Source organism: Myotis yumanensis, unplaced genomic scaffold (assembly GCF_028538775.1).
Source record: "Myotis yumanensis isolate MYYU_CA2020_CCGP unplaced genomic scaffold, mMyoYum1.0.hap1 SCAF_11, whole genome shotgun sequence".
Lineage (NCBI taxonomy): Eukaryota > Metazoa > Chordata > Mammalia > Chiroptera > Vespertilionidae > Myotis > Myotis yumanensis.
The window spans coordinates 5,670,298-5,690,394 of record NW_027223762.1 but is presented as its reverse complement, the minus strand read 5'-3'; the positions used below and the strand labels follow the sequence as shown (position 1 = coordinate 5,690,394).

The 20,097-nt window shown below is 42.2% G+C and overlaps 1 protein-coding gene across 8 annotated transcripts in view; it reads right to left on the bottom strand.

Moving 5' to 3' along the window:
• GEN1 (GEN1 Holliday junction 5' flap endonuclease) overlaps positions 1-20,097 on the bottom strand; it is a 50,845-nt gene that overhangs the window by 1,197 nt on the left and 29,551 nt on the right. The window contains exons 14-18 of one of the 8 annotated variants that reach the window (XR_011473138.1): positions 18,629-19,867; positions 11,548-11,780; positions 10,858-10,949; positions 8,594-8,654; positions 6,111-6,154 (exon numbers count right to left, since the gene is read on the bottom strand). Coding sequence is in view for 3 of the 8 variants with exons in the window: in XM_070428712.1 (XP_070284813.1) it covers positions 6,095-6,154; positions 10,858-10,949; positions 18,629-19,867 (1,391 nt within the window). In the remaining 5 variants the exon portion in view is untranslated. Of the gene's footprint in view, positions 1-4,495; positions 5,008-5,105; positions 5,237-5,903; positions 6,155-8,593; positions 8,655-10,857; positions 10,950-11,547; positions 11,781-18,463; positions 19,868-20,097 lie in introns of those variants that run through there. The other 7 variants (XR_011473137.1, XR_011473139.1, XR_011473135.1 and 4 more) reach the window with 7 other exon arrangements.

The window sequence follows — 20,097 nt, the reverse complement described above, 5'->3', positions numbered from 1 at the left end:
CTCGAGTGTTCTTATGGCAAAACTATGCATAAGTGGCAGAATTACGAGACTGCACCACTGGTAAAAGGAATAGGGGATCCCCCCATGTGAAAACTGGAAATGTGGGGGGGTTAATGAATGGCCCTCTTTGTTCTCCAGGCCAGGGGGAGGGTCGAGACACTAGGCTTTAAAGAACAGCTGCACCTCAGGGCTGAGCCTGTGTCATCCCTGGCTCAAATGGTGGGCTCATTATTGCAGCTGTTGCTGGCGTTAGGGAGCCAGACAGCTGTTACCAGGAGATGGATTCAAAGAAAAGAGAGGAAACGGAATCCTGCGAAAATAACCGTGCCTGTACGTGTGTGCACAATGTCCTCCCTTCTTGTAGCTCAAAATGTTCTGAAGATGTTACCTAATTATTCCTTATAGGAAGGCCAGGTTTGGCAAGGACAGGTGAGAAAGCCAGGCAGAGAGAAGGTACGTGCCTTAGATGAGCCTTTTCCTAGGTATTCCTAAGAAAGGGAAGCAGAGTCTTCGAGGGGGCACAATCCTGTCAGTCACCGGCGTTCGTGACAGGCACTGCGGGAGAGTGTTCCTGGCAGAGCTGGGGAGCCCTCGGGGTGTCTGTGCCATGGAACAGACAATGGGATTGGAGATGAATTCCCTGCTCCCCTCCATTTCCTTCCCATCTCTTCTCCACAATATAAGCTGTTGCCATTTTATGGATCTCAGCATCTTTTCCCCAATATTGTAGGGCCTATGCCTGCTGATGAGCCCTTGTTCTGTTTTCTCTTTTGATCTTATTACCCATCTTACTTGTCACTAAAGCTTCCTATTTCATCCTCACCCTTCCCCTTCCTCCATCATTCTCCTTGGAAGACAGGCAGCTCATCCCATTGCTATACCTTGGTTAGCATATAGGTTTCTGCCTAACCAAATCGTAATTGTTCTTTCTGGTCTATTCTGACAACCAGGCAACTTCATGTGGCCTCCAGTGTTCTTATAGTGGGAGCCTCACAGGCTAACACAGGTTTTCCTCCTACAGTTTAGTCCACTCAACTAGACTAAGAGCCGGGGACTAAGATGAGAGGCTTCCTTCCTTCTCATTACCCTCAGCTGCCCATCACTTACTGTGCAATGGTGTGCAATGGTTTTTCAAGCATCCTCTTACTTGAAAAATATCGATTTCTTTACTCTTTCAGAACTCACTTTTCTACTTTAAATTATCCTGGTTTATGTTGGGCTTAATTTTCAAATCATTATGAACTTTTATGGAGCACTTTTCGTGCATTGATTAGTCCTTTATCTCACAGTTTTATCAACACACAACCCTAGGAAGTGGGGACTGTTACTACCCATATTTCACGGTGAAGAACCCGTGGCTAAAAGAGGCAAAGTAACTCCCTTAAGTTCACATGCTAGTGGGCGAAGGCCTTAACCACTTGTTACAGTGCTTTGCATAAACCACCAAAAGTCCCTACTAGGAAGTGTACAAATTAAGATCTGTAATATCTGGGTGTTCCAGATAATGGGTGAGTTGACATTGGAAGATAGGGGTGTTTCTCTCCAAAGTGGGTCCTTGTCACCACATCCTGAGCCTCATCTGGGAATGATGTGATCCAGCCCACAGTCTGCTCCTTTTTATGTATGGAGCAAACGTATTACCCTGTGAGTGACAATCAGCCTGGGGAGTTCCAAACTTCAGTCCCTCTACTTCTATACACTGATTACCTGACCTCAGAGGACCTCGGGAAAGAACTGTGATTTCTTTAAGAGCTCTCTCTTCCCTGGAAAGCCATGATCTTGTACCTGAGGGCACTCTCTTGGAGACAATTCTTTTTTGACAAACTCAACTATGGGTGAATTATGAGGTAAGCCAGGCAATTCTCATGGAAGCCTGTGGTCATGAACGGTATAAACTGGTTCAACCCGTTTTTGGAAAAAAATCTTTGCTGAGAACATGTTCTTCCTGTAGGGGACTCGAGTGATCACATTACATTCCAAACAAATCTTCTGGCAGACGATGTTTTCCAGGCAGCCCAAGGGAACCTGCGCAGAGAAGGCTGAGCACGGTGCAGAGCCACCAGGGCCTCCCGTGTACGTGTTCGGCGCCCGATCCCACAGTGCACAATGGAGAAGTTACTCTGACATCCACCCCTTGGGCTGCACTACCTCCTGCTCTCTTAATGCACTGTGCCCCTGGGGTTCTCCCAACCCCCACTCCTCTCAAATAAAACCTGCTCTGGATTGCTTCCCCTTCCTTAAAACAGATACTATATCTTTTCCAAAGAGACTGTGCCTTCAAACAGACAACAAACAAACAAAAAACATCAAAGGATACTCTCCAAGAGGAATTCACATTTGAATTGACTCAAATATTTTCTAAGCACCTAAAGTGGGCCCAGGAAGTGGACCTTAAAGTTCTAAAGAACTTAAAGCAAAAGTCACAGACTTGAACTCAAAGAGCCAGAACTGTGCTAATATGGCCTCCAGGACCACATGCGGCTGTCAGCCCGTGACATGTGGCCAAAGCTGAGATGTGCAGTCAGTGTAAAATACAGAAAATTTACATCTGTAAACTATCTCACAGATGATTTTATATTGGGCACATGTTGCAGTAACCTTTTGGATATGTTGAATCAAACATTCTTTTACAATGTTTACAAATCAAACATTAACAAAAATGTTAGTACAATTATTTTACCTAACTCCATTCGATAAATATGGCTACTAGACTATGACCCAGCCATTCCACTTCTGGGAACATATCCAAAGAAACCCAAAACACTAATTTGAAAGAATATATGCACCCATGCTCATTGCACCGTTATTTACAATAGTCAAGATTTGGAAGCAGCCCAAGTGCCCATTAATAGATGAGTGGATAAGATAGCTGTGGTACATGTACAAAATGGGATACTATTCGGTTATAAAAAAAGAATGAAATCTTACCTTTTGCAACAGCATGGATGGACCTAGAGGGTATTATGATAAGTGAAATAAGTCAGACAGTGAAAGACAAATACTATATAATTTCACTTATATGTGGAATCTCAAGAACAAAATAAACAAACAAAATAGAACCAGTCATAGACAGACGGTTGACAGAAGAAAGGGGGATTATGGGGCTGGGTGAAAATGGTGAAGGGATTCAAAAGTACAAATTGGTAATTACAGAATAGTCACAGAGCTGTAAAGTACAGCATAGGAAATATGTTCAATAATATTGTAATAACTATGTATGAAGCCAGGAGGATATTTGAAATATTGGAGGGACTACTCTATAAAGTACATGATTGCCTATGAAACTAATATGGAATAATATTGAATGTAAACTGGTAAACTGTAATTAAAAAAAAACATGGTTACTTGAAAATTAACAGTTGTATATGTGACTGGCATTATATTTCCATTGCATAGTGCAGACGGAAAATGTCATGAGTAGAGGGGCCAATATATAAACTGCTATAAAGACACTGGAAATGTGCCATGGGAGGAGAGAGAAGAGAGAGATAAATTTCTGTTGGATGACCCAGGAAGACTTCCTGGAAAAATGACAACAAACTAGGTCTTAAAATAAAATTAGAGGGATAAGGCCTGGAGGCATCCACACCCAGATCTTAGGGAATTTGTGAGGTCAGCCAGTTGGAGGACTGAACAGATAATGTGGTGCTACAGTCCTCCTAGAGTTTCCAAATCTGATTCCCCATCAGAATTTCCTGGTAGTTCTAAAAGAGTATAGGTTTCTGGGCTCACCCTAAGCCTTCTGAGACAAGATCTATGGGTATGAGGTCCAGACATCCATGATACACACAGCTCCATGAATGGTGGTCCCTCTGCTCATGGGCCCCAGCCCAGGAAACTGTTTGACAATGCCAGCTGCAAATGGTCATGCCTGTGCCTCTGAAAGGCAGCCTCGGTGGGCTCTCCAATCATCCATGGCCAGAGACAGCCTTGGCATCTTCCGTTCTTTTATATGTCCTTTGGGGCGAAGCACTTGAAATACAGACTCGGGGAAACAGCTCAGGTCCTGGGCTGCTCTGTGGGTCTCCCATCTGCGGGAGCAAAACAGGAGGGCTCTGTGGGCTCAGACTCATCTCAGTGACCACCAAAGGTACTTGTTCAGTGGCTCTGGCCAGTGTGACAACTAGCTAATCTTTGATCATTCTGAAGAGTGATCAAAAGCTCTTTGTACTTTCAAAAGCTCTTGATAACCATAGCAGATTAGAAGAAGGAAGATAGAATAAGAGTGCGAGAGAGAATGGAGTGAGGAGAGAGAGAAAGAGAGAGGTTATCCTGCCCATGTTCTGATTAATGGATCTGTGCCCCCAAATACCATTATTTTCCTTATTTTCTTTCTTCAGCCCCCACACCCCTCTCTGATCTACAGCAGTGTTGCTCTAAGTGGGATCCAAAGCCCACCTGACCACGCACAGTGTAACTCAATGACATTCTTACCAGGGGCCAGGGTATCACCAAGCCAGCTTTGCTCTCACAAACTCGCTTCCAGATTAATTTATTCATTCAACTTGCAACACACATTTCCCAAGTACTGTATCTGCTATCTACCAGAAACTCCACTGCATTCTGGAGATGTACAGGGAATCCGATGAGGTCCCTGGATCAGGGTGTTCACTCTAGAACAGTGGTCTGAAGTGTGAGAGAGGTCAGGGATGGGATTCCCGAGTGTCCAATATAGCACATGACAGTAACACTTATTGCCCAGGTATATTTTACTGGTAAGGAGATGTACAGATTTCATAAAGTTTTAAAGGTTTTTATCATTCAAAGTATGGCTAAGAACTGCTGGATGGATTGCTACCAATGAGGAGTGCTTTCTAAAAAGAGAAAATGTTGCCCTAACCGGTGTGGCTCAGTGGATAGAGTCTGCAGACTTAAGGGTTCCGAGTTCAATTCCGGTCAAGGGCACACACCCAGGTTGCAGGCTCTATCCTCAGTGGGGGACAGTGCCAATCCATGATTCTCTCTCATCATTGATACTTCTATCTCTCTCTTCCTCTTCCTTACTCTCTGAAATAAATAAAAATATATTTAAAAAGAGAAAATGTCATCACCTGCAAGCTAGCAAAATGAGGCCAAGTTGGGATCTTTAGTAACACTGTCATTAGCAGGTCCACTATTTGCTCCAGAATGGATAATATCAAGATGCAGAAAAGTCTATGTAGGTTCTGTGATCAAAGGCATCCCTCCAGGCACAGCTGATGTCCTCCTGATAGTTATGTGTGGGTACATATAATTTCTGAGGAGAAAGATGTTAGTATGGACAGATGGTCAGGAAAAATGTTTTGGTAGAAATGGGTTGTGAGTTGCACCCCAAGAGCAACTGTGGTTGGGCCAGGGCTTGCTGGGTAAGATTGAAGTCACTGGACCAGGATAATCTCTTACCCTTGTTATTCTGAACACATGGGATCACAGCTACATGGTTGATAGGAGGTAATCATTAAGAAAAGAGCTTTCTTAGGAATTGCCCAGCCCACACCAATATCTACCCTGTGTGCTCAGGAGGGAAGATGCCTGTTTCCATAGCCATTCTTTCTGGAGAGGCACCTTCCCAGAAGTCTATCTGGAGAGCAGAAAAGACGCCTCCAACTCCCAACCTGACCCCCAGCTCAACACAATCTAGAGGCTTTTACAGAAAACCTCTGCGGGGGGGGCGGGGGGGGGGGGGTAGGGCAGGAGCATTCCCTCTAGGGATTGGAGATGGGACAGGGAGTGGAGGTGGGGAAGCTGTGGCTTGAGCTTTGAACCTGATCTCTCAACCTCAACAGGAAGACTGTACCAGCAACAACTTTCTTACGGCTCCCAATTTGGCACTCTGAAGACCCCCTCTTTGAGGGTGGGGGATGGATTTTCCAAGGATAGAGGGAACTTGCAGAATCTTCTAGTTTGTAATAGACAGTCTAAGTTTGGGAGGAGGCTGCAGGTAGACAAGCAGTTCTTGTTTCCCAGCGGAAGCCCTCGTGGTCAAAGTACCACTCAGGCTGTTGGTGAATGCCAGATGGTTTTAGATTACAGACCTGACCTCAGTGAGCCCACAAATGATGGTATTCATCTCCTCATTCTGTTGGTCCTTGGCTCTTTGGCTCAGAAGCAAATTTCACAGGCCAGTCCCTTCAGCCAGGGTATGTTTGCACTCTTCATCACACCCCACCGCAGGCTGTGGGAAAGGAAGGAGCTGAGCTCTCCACAGTCCAGTGAGTTCAGATCCCGGTCCCACAGTTACTGTAGAGCAAGCATGTCAAACTCAAAAGCTAACACGGGCCAAATAAACGAGGCAGGTGGCCCACGGGCCACGAGTTGGACACGCTTGCTGTAGAACCTTCAGTCAGCTATTTCTCTGAGCCAGTTCCGCTGTAACATGTGGATAATAATTAATTGTACCTCACTGGCTTGTAGTGAAATTAAACAAGACAAAGCACCTAGCACACAGAGTTGTTAATGTGACTTGTATCCTTTATCTATCACGTGTAACCTAGCAAATATGTAGTATTCTGATAAATCTGATGTCAGCTACTTTTGCATGAGACATTCTCTGAACCTGTTTCCTAGATGGTTTTTAGGATCCCCTCTAGTTGCAAAAATGTGAGAGTCTGCGATTCTGAGCTAGTTCCCCACGGAGTTTCTGTGAGTCAGAGAGAAGCTCTGTTCAGCAAATCCTATGGGGCTGCAGATGATGGTGCCAAACTAAGGCATGCAGCTGCGAGCTGTGGCGGCCAGGGTGCAAGACCAGGAGAGGAAAGCCTCAGAACCTGAGAAGAGCTGCAAAGGAAAAGACAGCTGCAAGTCTGTCCTGAGTAAATCAAAGTGTGACGTTTATTGGGCTATTTCCAGAATAACACCAGCAAGAAAACTGGAATGCAGGATATGCTTTGCCAGGAAGGATCTTAGCGGAGCTGCCTATAATAACCAGGCTTGTGGACTAGAGTCAGCCTGGCTTAAGGAAAAGGTCATAGGTTGGGGGACACTCAGACCTGAGTTTTAATTCTGTCTCCACTACTTATCAGTGTTTCTGGGCAGGTTATTTAACCTCTCTGAGCCTCATTTTCCTCTTTCCTGACCAACAACAATGACCAAAAAGGTAAATAATAAAGGAAACTTTCAAGATGATTGTGGCTGTTGGGAATGTTAAAAATAACTTGATGTATTTTGGTATTCAATAAATAAGAGCTACATGACTCTGAACACACCACACTAGGGGCCCCAGGTCTTCTGGACCTGGAACCACCCTTTCTCAAATGTGTACCTGGTACAATGTAGAGATCTGATGGGTGGGGGAGGGGGAGGCCTCAAGGCTGGGGGTGGGTGGGTAGAGGGGAGAAAAGAGATCAAAAGGCCTATAAATATCTGTCAAACTTTAAAATGCAAATCCCTTGCCTGTGTCCCTGTTGGGACCAAATCTTCTGTTATCACCTTTCTGAGAAGAGAAAGAAAGATTAGCATAGTCTTTCTATTCATGGAATGTTTTGGTTTGGTTTGGTGTGATTTTTGTGGCCAAGCCTGAATATGTGATAAATATTTTCATTCAACCCAGATCTGGAAGCATGAGTAGAGAGTTAAGACACTAAGGGGCATATTGTGTCATAAAGTCTTAATAGCATGTGGTTTTCTTTGTGGATAGACCGTGAATTTCTTAAAATGAACCCTTACTATAGCCCCTGCAATTTGCATGATACTTGGTGTAGAGAACCTACTTTTGGAATACATGTATGGACAAATGAATGGACGGATACTTCTTCATTTTGAGCATAGGAAGTCATCTTCATTAGCTAGTGACCTAGTTCTCAGGAATCTCCTTGCTCTACACTTTATTGGGGTCCCCTCTGAGGGGCAGTCCTCATAGGGGGCAGCTATGGCTCTCTGAGAAACTCTTAGAGATTCTGTACCAGAGTATATATAATGCCCAATACCTGACATTCACTGTGTGCCAGGTCCTGGTCCACCCCTCCCCAACCACAACCATAAGTCAAAAACTAGAAACCTCACTCACCCATTTCCTCCTCTTCTTTTGCCTTATTGGCCTTGTTTTCTCACAAAATTATACTTGTGTGTAATGAGTGAGTGAGTTACTTTCTAGACAAAAGGGTCTAACAAATGTCGCCAGCCTGGAATGCCCTCAAATACTTGTCATTTGTTACTCATTCTTGGGTAAATTCACCCGATTTTAAGTCTTACCCAAGAACCTGATGGTCTTCACTCCCCCCTGTAAACTGTATCTACCATTCAAGCCGCCAATCAACTCAACTAGCAAGTCTCTGAGGACCACCTGGGTGCTCACTGACCACTCTCATCTGCATGCTGATGCCCTCTGATGCCACTCCCTTCACCCAGCACTTTGGTGTGTTACTTGTTATCTCAAGTTCAAATGAGTCTGGTGTCACAAATTAGTTATAAAGATCTTGAAAGGAGAGACTAGATATTATTCCCTTGTACTCCGCACCATGTCTAACCAGGTGCTGGATCCATCTTAAGAATTCAATTACAACTTGTGGCATGTTGGTAGTCAAAATGTGGATTTGGGTTTAAAGCTTAACTTCATTCATTCATTCATTCATTCATCCAATAAGGTTGTATTAAATGTGTGCTACATGTTACTCACGGTTAAAAGTAGCTCAAGGGATATGACAGAAAACAAGATGAAGTTTCTTCTCATGTTGTTACTGTAGTGATAGGAGACAAACAAAACGAACTCCAATAATTTGTGAAGAAAATAACTCAGGGTTAAGAAGCAAGAGTAGAGGAGTGGGAGTCAGAGTGGGGAGGTGGCGACTTAGCATCGTCACAAAAGTACTAGCTGAATGGTGAGTAGGAGCTTACTATCCAAAAACGTGTGAAGTTCAGGCATATGGCACAGTAAGTTCAAGAGCCAGAATGTGGAATGAGCTTGGTGTGTTTAAGGAAATGAAGTAAAGCCAGCAGCACTGGAGCAAGTCAGGGGTGGGCAAACTTTTTGACTCGAGGGCCACAATGAGTTCTTAAACTGGACCGGAGGGCCGGAACAAAAGCATGGATGGAGTGTTTGTGTGAACTAATATAAATTCAAAGTAAACATCATTACATAAAAGGGTACGGTCTTTTTTTTTTAGTTTTATTCATTTCAAACGGGCCGGATCCGGCCCGCGGGCCGTAGTTTGCCCACGCTGAGCAAGTTGATCGAGGGGAAGAGTCCAGAGATGAGGTCAGGGAAACAGGCAGGGCTCAGCCACGGAGGACCTGACAGACTGTCAAGGAATTTGGAATTGACACCAAGCACGATGGGAAGCTTTTGCATGGAGGAAAAGGGTGAAGGCGGTGCCGGTGTCAGAATGTGGTTTGCACTTTCTATAGATTTGTCTGGCTGATGTGTGCACTACAAAGGGCGTGAGTGCTTTGAAGCAGGGAGGTCAGTTAGGAGGCGCTTTTAGTAGTCCCTGCCAGAGTAGTCCCTCAGAGTCCCTGTCCCCTTTGGAGGGAGCAATGCAACTGGGAGGAGATGAGCATACCAACTGTGTGGCCACAGGCATGTTGCTTTACTTCTCTGGGTTGCTTTCAAGATTAGTAAAAAATGCACTTAGCCGATTACAACAGGCCCAGCCCCTTGCAGTCACTGTGCAAAGGTGACTCAAGTCAGAAATGAATGCCAAAAAGGAGCCGCTCTTAATGGACACTCCACTGAGAACTCGCAGATGACCTCATCCTGGGGACATCTGGCCCTGGTGGTTAGAGCATCAAAGGAAGGGGATGAAACTTCTAGGAGATTTTGTGCCCTGGATGTCCCGCACCTCCCAGTCCTCCCTTACACCCAAATCTCCCAGCTTTCCCACTGTAACTTCTGTGATCATTTCTTGCTTTTCTGGGGCTCAACTACTCTGATTTAGTGGCCAGTTTTCCAGAAATCAAATCAGTAGAAGTCAATGCATCTCTCTGACAGGTTGTTTCTTTAAAAGTGTCATACACTTAGATAAATGTGGAGTATACAGAAGTCTTAATTTTTGCCAGAGAAACTGTGCAGTTAGACTACTAGCTCTGGGTTCAAATCCTGGCCCTGCTTTTTACTATATGTTGACCTTGGATAAGTTCCTTCACTTCTCTTAGCCTCATATATAAACAGGGGATTAGACGTGCCTGCCTTTCAGAGTTTCTGTGGAGCAAATGTGAGGATTTTGAAAAAGTAGAAAAATGCGTGGATGTAATAGTAAACATTTAATAGTGTCATTTCTCTTCTCCCAAGATTCACTACTGTTTATACTATCCAATATGTTTTGTCTTTTTTCTTCATATTAGAGACAAATTACCTTCTCAAAAAATTACACAGGTTATAATACAACACATTTTAAGAACATCGCTTATTCATCAATAGATTTGACAAATCAAAATCAGTGATGTTAAATGTATACATTAATGTCTGTTTCTCCAAAAGCTGTTTATTCTCAACATGTAAATGAGAGTGAAGGGGGGAAGGAAATATCATTCCCACCTATGTAGGAGAAGCATGCAGAAGCTGGGAACATTTGCCCAAGGTAGCCAGTCTCTATCAGAAATCGGACAATTACTCAGACCATTGCCTCCCACATTAAAGAAAATGTCCTTTGGTCTGTTTCACAGGATGTAGACCGGGTTGTATGGAGTCCTTGACACCTCTCCTAGCACTATCCCAGCTGTGAAGTCATGGGGCCTTCACAGGGCCTGGACTTGAGCCGTCTGCGTTTGGACAGACCTGTTAAAATAAGCCTTCTGGCATCTGGCATTCACAGGGTTGGCATTCTCAGTTTAATAAAAATGTAAATGACTTTAGCAATATTACTTTGGAGCAATCACTGAATCCACATTGCTTTCAAATAAAACAAACAAACAAACAAAAAAGGCAAAGAATCTGTAATCTACCTTTACATGAACGTTGAATAAATCACTCATTTTCATTTTCAGATTCAAAGGACAGCACTTGGAGACTTCACTCACAGCAGGAAGGTGGGTATCTGTTGAGTGGTAGATGAGTAGGAGTTACGATGATGCAAACAGTATAGAATTCTCCCATTCGGTTTTTGATCAGAGAATTCTAAATACGCAGGCAGATTTTGCCATTTTGGGGAGGTCAACATTTTGTTTTTTGGGTCTTGGCACAGAATAATGCTGAGGAAGCTCAGGCACTTAATCCCTATGAAGGAAGTTCTGTTTGGTGCTTACCAAGGAATTCTTCCAAACATTAGCAGAATACTCAGTCATTCTCAGCACAGAAGACTCAGCCTGATTTCCTGATGACCCTTTCCTGCAGTGCCAAACAGGCAATTTATTGAATTTATCTGGCCTGGGAATAAGTACATTGTCCAATCATCAGCAAAGGTCCCACTTTTTTGGACTGTCCTGGGCCTGACTCTGCAGCTTGTCATTTTAAAGGCAATGTGGCGAGTCCTTTAAGGGGCTGATAAACGGTTTTCCTGGCTAAGAAGGTGATAAATGTTGCCACGTTAATCTGCAGATGAAAGGAGGCTGCCTTTGGTAATATTATTTAAGCTGTTTCACCCTAAGTGCTACCAGCATGACAGGAATAGTGAGCGGTTGAGTTAGCCCATTCACCTTCAGAAAGCAAGGCATCTCACCCTGGCATCTTCACATGACAAAGGGGGACACGTGATCAAGCTGACGGAGGGAACCATCCAACTGGATCTGATCTTTCTTGATGGAGAATGGAAGAACGAAGACCCCAAATTCACCACCGGGCAATCAGCACCCATTCCCTGATGGCTTTCTGTGGCAGCCCCTCTGCTAGGGGTTAGATTCAGGAATACAAGATGCTCACAGCCTGGTACCTGAGACAAAATGCAAACCACTCAAAATAAAGCTATTTGCAGATAATATTTTAAAAGTCTATAGGAAAGAGGAGGGGTTCTTGAGAAGCTATATAAACCCCTCTTAGAAAAGACCAGGTTTATTCTGAGTCTTGATGGATAAATAAGAGTTGTTGAAGCAGAGAATTAAACTCTGAGCATAGTGCTGGGGGATACAAAAATAAATACGAGTTAATCCCTGTGTTCAGAATTCTGTCTTATCTTAGAGAAAGATAAGTACATTTTTTTTTTAAAAAAAGAATGTACCTGCTATATAATAGACACTCAACTAATATTTTGAGTGTATGAATTAAATGTGATAAATACTATCATGGAAGTATGCACAATTTCTTCAGGACCACAAAGAGAACAACTAATGGAATTGAATGAATTATGGAAACATAAATATTAGGGAAGGTCCTTCACTAAAGGGATTAGGAGACCTGACTTCTAGCCCCAACTGAAGCTTTTTCCAGCTGGGTGATTTGAAAAAATTATTTTAAATTCCATGGACCTCCAGCTGGCTGTGATACACAGAAAAACATAGGGCTCTTTTACAAAGTAGTTGTTCAATAAATATATTAGGTGGCTAAATGAGTAATATATCAGCTGCAAATAACATTTGGTTTATTGAAAATATATTTTTATTGATTTCAGAGAGAAAGGGAGAGGGAGAAAGAAACATCAATGATGAAAAAGAATTATTGATCGGCTGCCTCCTGCACACCCCACACTGGGGATCGAGCCCACAATCTGGGCATATGCTCTGACCAGGAATCTAACCGTGACCTCCTGGTTCATAGGTTGACCTCAACCACTGAGTCACACCGACTGGGCTGCAAATTATATCGGAACAAGCACATTGTTCTCATCTCATAAAATCCCCAGAACACTTCTAATATTTAAAAAATAAAAAAAGGACATCTCTATATTGTAAGTATTTACCTGGACTGGATGGAACTATCAGAGCCAATTGTGGTGCCCAGATTGAACAAATCATGACCATCAGATCCCCAGAGAATATGTTTTAATTAGGATTATTTTTCCTTCTGGATATTTAAAATAAACCTTTATATATGGCTTATATGGTCAGAATCTTTTAGCATATTGGTCACGTTCTTTGCTACACTTTGTCTTATTTCTTTTCCCCGTTGCCCAAAGATACCCTAGTCTGCTTTCTGCTCGATTCTTCACTTCTCAATCCCTGACCATTCCTTGTCTGCAGAGCGATTTGTTCCCTGGAGACTGAAGTTCCAAATAAGACTCCAACATTCTCTAAGCATGCCAACCGTCTTTATTCTATGTCGTCACCTCAAGCTAATCAATCCCTCATCCACTGAAATGTGCTGTTGTAACACAGCTACAATTCTGCCAATTTTTTGCCTATACTTCAAAGCCCAGTCAAATCTGCCAAAAGAACGGTCCCTCCTCTGATCCAGGTGGCAGTGATTGTCTATTCCATTCATTAAACACCCAATTCTATGCTAACCAACATAATTTACTGTTTTTTAAATAATTGATCCTTGTATGTAAATATGCCATATTTCTTTATCTTGCTCTTTTCAATTTCTTGAAAATAAGAATTGGGTTTTATGTTACTTTGTATTTCCTATTGGCCCTTGGCATTTCATGTGCACTTATTACTGCAAGTAAATGTCTCCAGGATAAATGAATGTGCGTGACCACTTAGAACACAGGAACCAGTTACAGCGAGGCTTGGAAGTACATCCAGGTTAGATGTAACAGGCAACTCAGAGCTTCTGCCATCTCTATTACTATACTTTTATCCCCAGTGATGTCAGGAATTGGTTAAATAAGCAGATCTATACATTAGAAGAAAAGCCTCCGCTAAATATCTGTATCTGAATCATGAGAGCAGAAAATATGTAGAAATAGTGAATAGAGTAAGAAAAGAGAGATAATTTAAGAAACACAAGTATTTAAGGAGCATGAGTATTTAAGTCTATGAAGAGTGTAACTTGTTTCTATATAGATTTGCCTATTTGGAACATTTTATATAAATTGAATCATACATGTGGTCTTTTGTGACTGGCCTCTTTCACTTAGCATGTTTTCAAGGTTCATCACATTGTAACATTTATTAGTACTTCATTTCATTTTATTGACAACTAGAAGCCCAATGCATGAAATTCACACAAGGGTAGGCCCTCACAGCCCCACTGCCTTGGCCCTCGCAGCCCTGCCACCTGCCCACTGGTCATTCCGGAAGGTCGTTCTGGAAGGTTGTTCTGCCATCCGGTCTAACTAGCATATTAGCTCTTTATTATATAGGATTGCATGAAGAGACCACATTTTGTTATCCACTCATCAGTTGATGGGCATTCTGGTTGTTTACATTTTTGGCTATTATGAATGTTTCTATGGACATCTGTGTACAAGTTTTTGTGTGGATATATGCCTTCATGTCTTAGGTATATACTTGGGGAGTGGATATAATGCATAATGTGGTAACTATGTTTAACCATTTGAGGAACCACCAGACTTTTTCCAAAGTGGCTACCCAATTTTATATCCCTACCAGAAGGTTAAAAGGGTTCCAAATCCTCCACATCCTCACCAATACTTGTTATTATCTGTCTTTTTTATTTAGCCATCCTATCAGGTGGGAAGTGGAATCTCATTGTGGTTTTGATTTTTTTCTGATAATGATGAGAATTTTTTCATGTGTTTATTGGCCATTTATATATTTTCTTTGGAGAAATGTCTATGCAGATATTTTACCAGCTTTTGAGTTGTCTTATTATTATTGAGCTAAGAGTTCTTTATACAAGCCCCTCTTAATATAAACCCTTTATCATATTTATGATTTGCAAATATTTTCTATTTTGTGGGTTCTCTTTTCTTTTGTTGTTGTTAGTCCCCACCTGAGGATATTTTTCCCACTGACTTTTTTAGAGAGAATGAAGGGAGGCGGGTGGAGAAAGTGAGGGGGAGAAGGGGAGGGAGAGAGAGAGAGAGAGAGAGAGAAAGAGAGAGGGATTGGGTGCCTCCTGCACGCACCCTGACCGGCACTGAGAATGGAACCTGAGACCCTTTGGTGCTTAGGCTGATGCCCTAACCATTGAGCAACACAGCCAGGCCTATCTCTTCCTTTTCTTAATGGTGCCCTCTGAAACACAAAGTTTTTATGAAGTTTATTTTTCCTGGTCTGAGATTTTGGTGCCATATCAAAGAAATCATTTCCTAATTCAAAGTCACAAAGATTTATGTTTGTTTTCATCAAATTACAGCTTTAGCTTTCATATTTAGTTTTTGATCCATTTGAGTTATCTATCCTATTTAATAAAAGACAAAAAGGGTAATTAACCATACCTCCACTACGCTTCCCATGGGCTAATCAGGGCGATATGCAAATTAACTGCCAACAAAGATGGCGGCCAGCAGCCACGCAGCTGAAGAGAGCAGGAGGCTTGCTTGCTCCAGTGATGGAAGAAGCCAAGGTACCCTGCCTGCCACAGCCTGTTCTAAGCTCCAAAAGCAACAGCTCCAAAAGCAACAAAGTTTCAATTATAAAAGCCAAACAAACCCCAGATACCTGCTTTCAGCCAGCCGCAGCCTCAGAGCTGGGAGCACCAGTGAAGCAACAGAGTTTCAATTATAGAAGGTAAATAAATCCCAGAATAAAAAAAGAAAAAGAAGGAGAGGCTGGGAGCTTCAGTCGCAGGCCAGCCTGTAAATGGCCCTCAGCCCCTCACCCAGACTGGCCAGGCATCCCAGTGGGGAACGCCACCCTGAAAACAGCCATCAGCCCCTCATCCAGGCTGGCCAGGCACCCCAGTGGGGACCCCCACCCTGAAGGGGGTGTGACCAGCTGCAAACAGCCATCAGCCCCTCACCCAGGCTGGCCAGGAACCCAAGCAGGACCCCCACCCTGATCCGGGACACCCTTCAGGGCAAACCAGCCGGCCCCCACCTGTGCACCAGGCCTCTATCCTATATAGTAAAAGGGTAATATGCAAACTGACCCTAACAGCAGAAAGACTGGGAATGACCGGTCACTATGACACACACTGACCACCAGGGGACAGATGCTCAATGCAGGAGCTGCCCTCTGGCGGTCAGTGCGCTCCCATATGGGGGAGCTCTGCTCAGCCACGAGCCAGGCTAATGGCTGCCAGTACAGCAGTGGTGGTGGGAGCCTTTCCTGGTTCCTCAGCAGTGCTAACGATGTCCGACTGCAGCTTAGGTCTGCTCCCCGCTGGCAAGTGGACATCCCCCAAGGGCTGCCGGGCTGCCAGAGGAATGTCTGATTGCCAGCTTAGGCCCAATCCCCCGGGGAGCAGGCCTAAGCCAGCAGGTGGTCATCCCCCGAGAGGTCCCAGACTGCGAGAGGGCACAGGCCGGGCTGACCCCCGAGTGCACAAATTTTTGTGCACCAGGCCTCTAGTATGTATATATAAGCCCAAGAGACCTGAACAACTGATCGCTATGATGCACACTGACCACCAGGGGGCAGATGCTCAACACAGGAGCTGCCCCCAGCCCACAGGCGCCAATCGCTGATGGGACCTACCAGCCAAACTCTTGCCCACCCCACCCCTGCCCCCACCCCCGGCAGGTCCTGATCATCTGATCAGGGCCAGGGCCTAGGCTGGGACAGGGAACCCGGGGTGGGTGGCGAGGGAAGGAAGAGGCAGGGAGGTAAGGAGGCGGGGAACCTGATTGGACGTGATCTCCAGCCAGGCCTAGGGACCCCACCTGTTCATGAATTTCATGCACCGGGCCTCTAGTTGTATACTCTAAGAGGTAGGGGTCAAACTTCATTCTTTTGCATGTGGCTACCCAGTTGTACCAGTAGTGTTGGCTGAATTACTCGTTTCCCCCTGAGTTGTCTTGGCACTCTGGTTGAAAATCAATTGAACATAAATGTGAGAGTATATTTCTGGACCCTCAATTCTATCCCACTGATTAATATATATGTCTACCTTTATGCGATGACAACAAATTCTTCATTACTGTAGCTTTGTAGTAAATTTTCAAATCAGATTTAAGAAGGGCAATTCCTCCCATTTCTCTTTTTAAAGATAGCTTTGCCTATTCTGTGTCCCATAAATTTCCATATGAATTTTAGAATCAGCTTGTCAGTTTCTGCAAAGAAATCAGCTGGAATTGATGGGGACTGCACTAAATCTGTAAATTAGTTTGCCATCTTAATATCAAGTCTTCTAATCATAACATGGAATGTCTTTCCATTTATTTAAGTTTCTAAAATTTTCCATTCAACAATACTTTTGCGTTTTTAGAGTATAAATTCTTTACTTTTGCTAAATTTATTACAAAGCACTTTATTGCTTTTAGTGTTGTTGTACACAGAATTTTCTTAACTTCATTTAGTATTATTCACTGAAGATATATAGGCCCACAATTGATGTTTGTATATTGATCTTAAATCCTGCAACCTTGGTGAACTCATTTATCAGTTCTAGTAGTTTTTAGTGGATTCCTTAAGATCTTGTACACGCAAAATTTCGTCATCTGCAAATATTGACAGTTTTACTTTTTCCTGTCCAATCTAATTGCCTCTAGACCAGTGGTTCTCAACCTTCCTGATGCCGAGACCCTTTAATACAATTCCTCATGTTGTGGTGACCCCCAATTTCATTGTTACAAATTGAACATAATTAAAGCATAGTGATTAATCATAAAAACAATATGTAATTATATATGTGTTTTCCGATGGTCTTAGATGACCCCTGTGAAAGGGTCGTTCAACCCTCAAAGGGGTCTCGACCCACAGGTTGAGAACCACTACTCTAGACCAAGCATGTCAAACTCGCAGCTGGTGGGCCATATGCCTTATTTAAACGAGGCATATGGCCCAGTGGTAGAAAGTTTGACATGCTTGCTCTTGACTTTTTGAGTAATAAATGAATAAACAACTTATTATTTGGAGAAGTTGAACTCAATATTATATAGATTCATTTTTAAAATAAAAGTAAGGAAAAGAAAAAAGTGCTATAGAAGAAAAAGAAAACAGAAAAAATGCCACCAAACTAGGAGGCAAGAAATCTAATCCCCACATCATTATTAATTAGCTGTGTGATCCTCAGCAAGTTTCTAATTCTCTTCTGATTATATATTCTATTTTTCAAATCTTTTCTCCATTTGGCAAACCTGTTAACTTCTGGGGATATATAAAGAGTAGCTTTCCTTAGTTTATTGAGCATTACAACCATTATTTTTTCTCTATATATATCAATCATCTTCCTCCTTTTCCATTTTCTCCTCAGAAAAGAGAAAAAAGTTACCAAAGCAAAAGAGCATACTAAGAGTATCTTCACATGGAGAGAAATATAACTCTCCAAAAAGGCACAATAGAAGACATTGAGAGATTTTAGGCAATTATAAAGAATTATCTTCTTGAGAACAAGCTGAAATATAAACACTATAGAGGTTTGTGCAAGACATGGGTATAAATGAGCAAAAAGATGAAGCCTTTACTCTGCCTAGTACTGTATTAACACTTTAAAGCTATGACTAAAGCACAGTCAATAAAGATATAAAATATGGCAAGAGTAAGTTTTAAAAATATACATTATCTAGTTTTACCACAAAGATTATCTTTTAAAATAAAAGTTTTAGGTAACTTTTAAAAATTATAATTTTGATTAAAATGGCAAAAGTATCTCCTGACATATAAACTACATTACATTTTTCTGCCAAACATTAATTAGACACCTTCCTTCTGCCTCTGCTAATGCTGATGATACCAGAATATTAACTAACACTTAAACATTTTTAATTTCAAGTGTTTTGGAACCTCAGTTTTAATCTCTGACATAAAGGAAGAGGACTATCCAAATAAGTACCAGAGTCATCTTTTTCCTTATGACACTGTAGGGAACTCAGAGAAACTTTGGCTGCATCTGGGAAATAGTTTTCTTCATTTACAGCTGTTTTAGAAGTCTGGACATACTGTTCCGTTTCTTTAATATGTATCTTAGGGTTACTCAATTTGTTAGCATCATTTTTCTTGAATTGGGCTGGTTTGTGCTTCTGAAAACTCTGCTTCATTTTCTCAGTTGCATTCATAGCTTTCCCAAACACTGGGGCACTTTCTTCATCAGAGGAATATCTGTCAAGGCAAACACTTTTCTTCATTACAATTTTCTGAGTGGTTTGCAAGTCAACATTTCTACTATGATCTAAAGAAGTATTTGGTGGCTCGACTCTAGCATCAGAGGCCTTTACTATCATGTTTTTGACAGAATAGGGTATAGAAGTATTCACTTTATAGTTTTCTGGAAACAGCTGGTCTCCTTTTAGAACTTTAGAGTTCCTAGATTCCTTTTGCAAATAAATTCCTAGATCCTCTGAAAGATGTGATGGACAATCAGAACTACTGCTAGCCTTACAAGATTCTTTTACTGTGCGTATGGATAAAGTTTTCAGGTCTGGCTGTACTTTACCCAGAGGATGTAATGATTTTATAAGTATTCGTTCCTTTAAAGGCAGATCCTGACTATGTAAGTCAGTAATGCCAGAACACAGATGCTCTTCAGGATTAGTCTTTTGAAGATCCCAACTGAACACTTTATTTGTGGTACACCATTCTGAGTCACATGACAATTGTCCTGGGATATGTTTAAAGCTATGAGGGATGGCTGTTTCAAGTCCTGATTTTAAGCCATGAGAGCAAGTATTCCTTGGAATAGCTGGAGAATTACTAAAAGAAGTTCCCTCCCAATCAATGCTGCTCAAGTGTAGATCAGCAATCGTCGACACATTATGGGATGAGATATTTGGTTGACTAGATTCTGAAATTAGAGATTTACTGACAGCTGTAATTTGCTGTGAAGCCAAAGGTTTTGAAGAAGACATTAACTGTTCTTGAGTATTCACATAGAGAGCATCTTCAGATAAAAGCAAGCTCTTCAATGACGCAGAAATAGATTCCTGGGGTAATGCCGAGTCAGGGAAAATTTCCAAATTTAACTGGGAATTCTGTTTAGAAGAGATTTCACATGTGGGTTTTAAAGTTATGAGTGACTGAAAACTCATCTCATCTGTTTGTGGCAAATTATTTTCTTTAGGCTTAGTTTTCACGCCTGAAAAGAAAAATACAATATAATTAAAACCTGTTTTATTTGACTTAACTTGGATAAACAAATAAACTAAACAGTTCAGATTGAAAACTATATAAGCAATTTTTGCATTTTTGTCCCAGTGCATTCCTAGAAACTGTGTTGTAAGTAATTATAAAAAAATAATTAAAAAGGATATATGCATCCTTATGTTCATAGCAGCACAATTTACCATTGGGAAGATCTGGAAACAG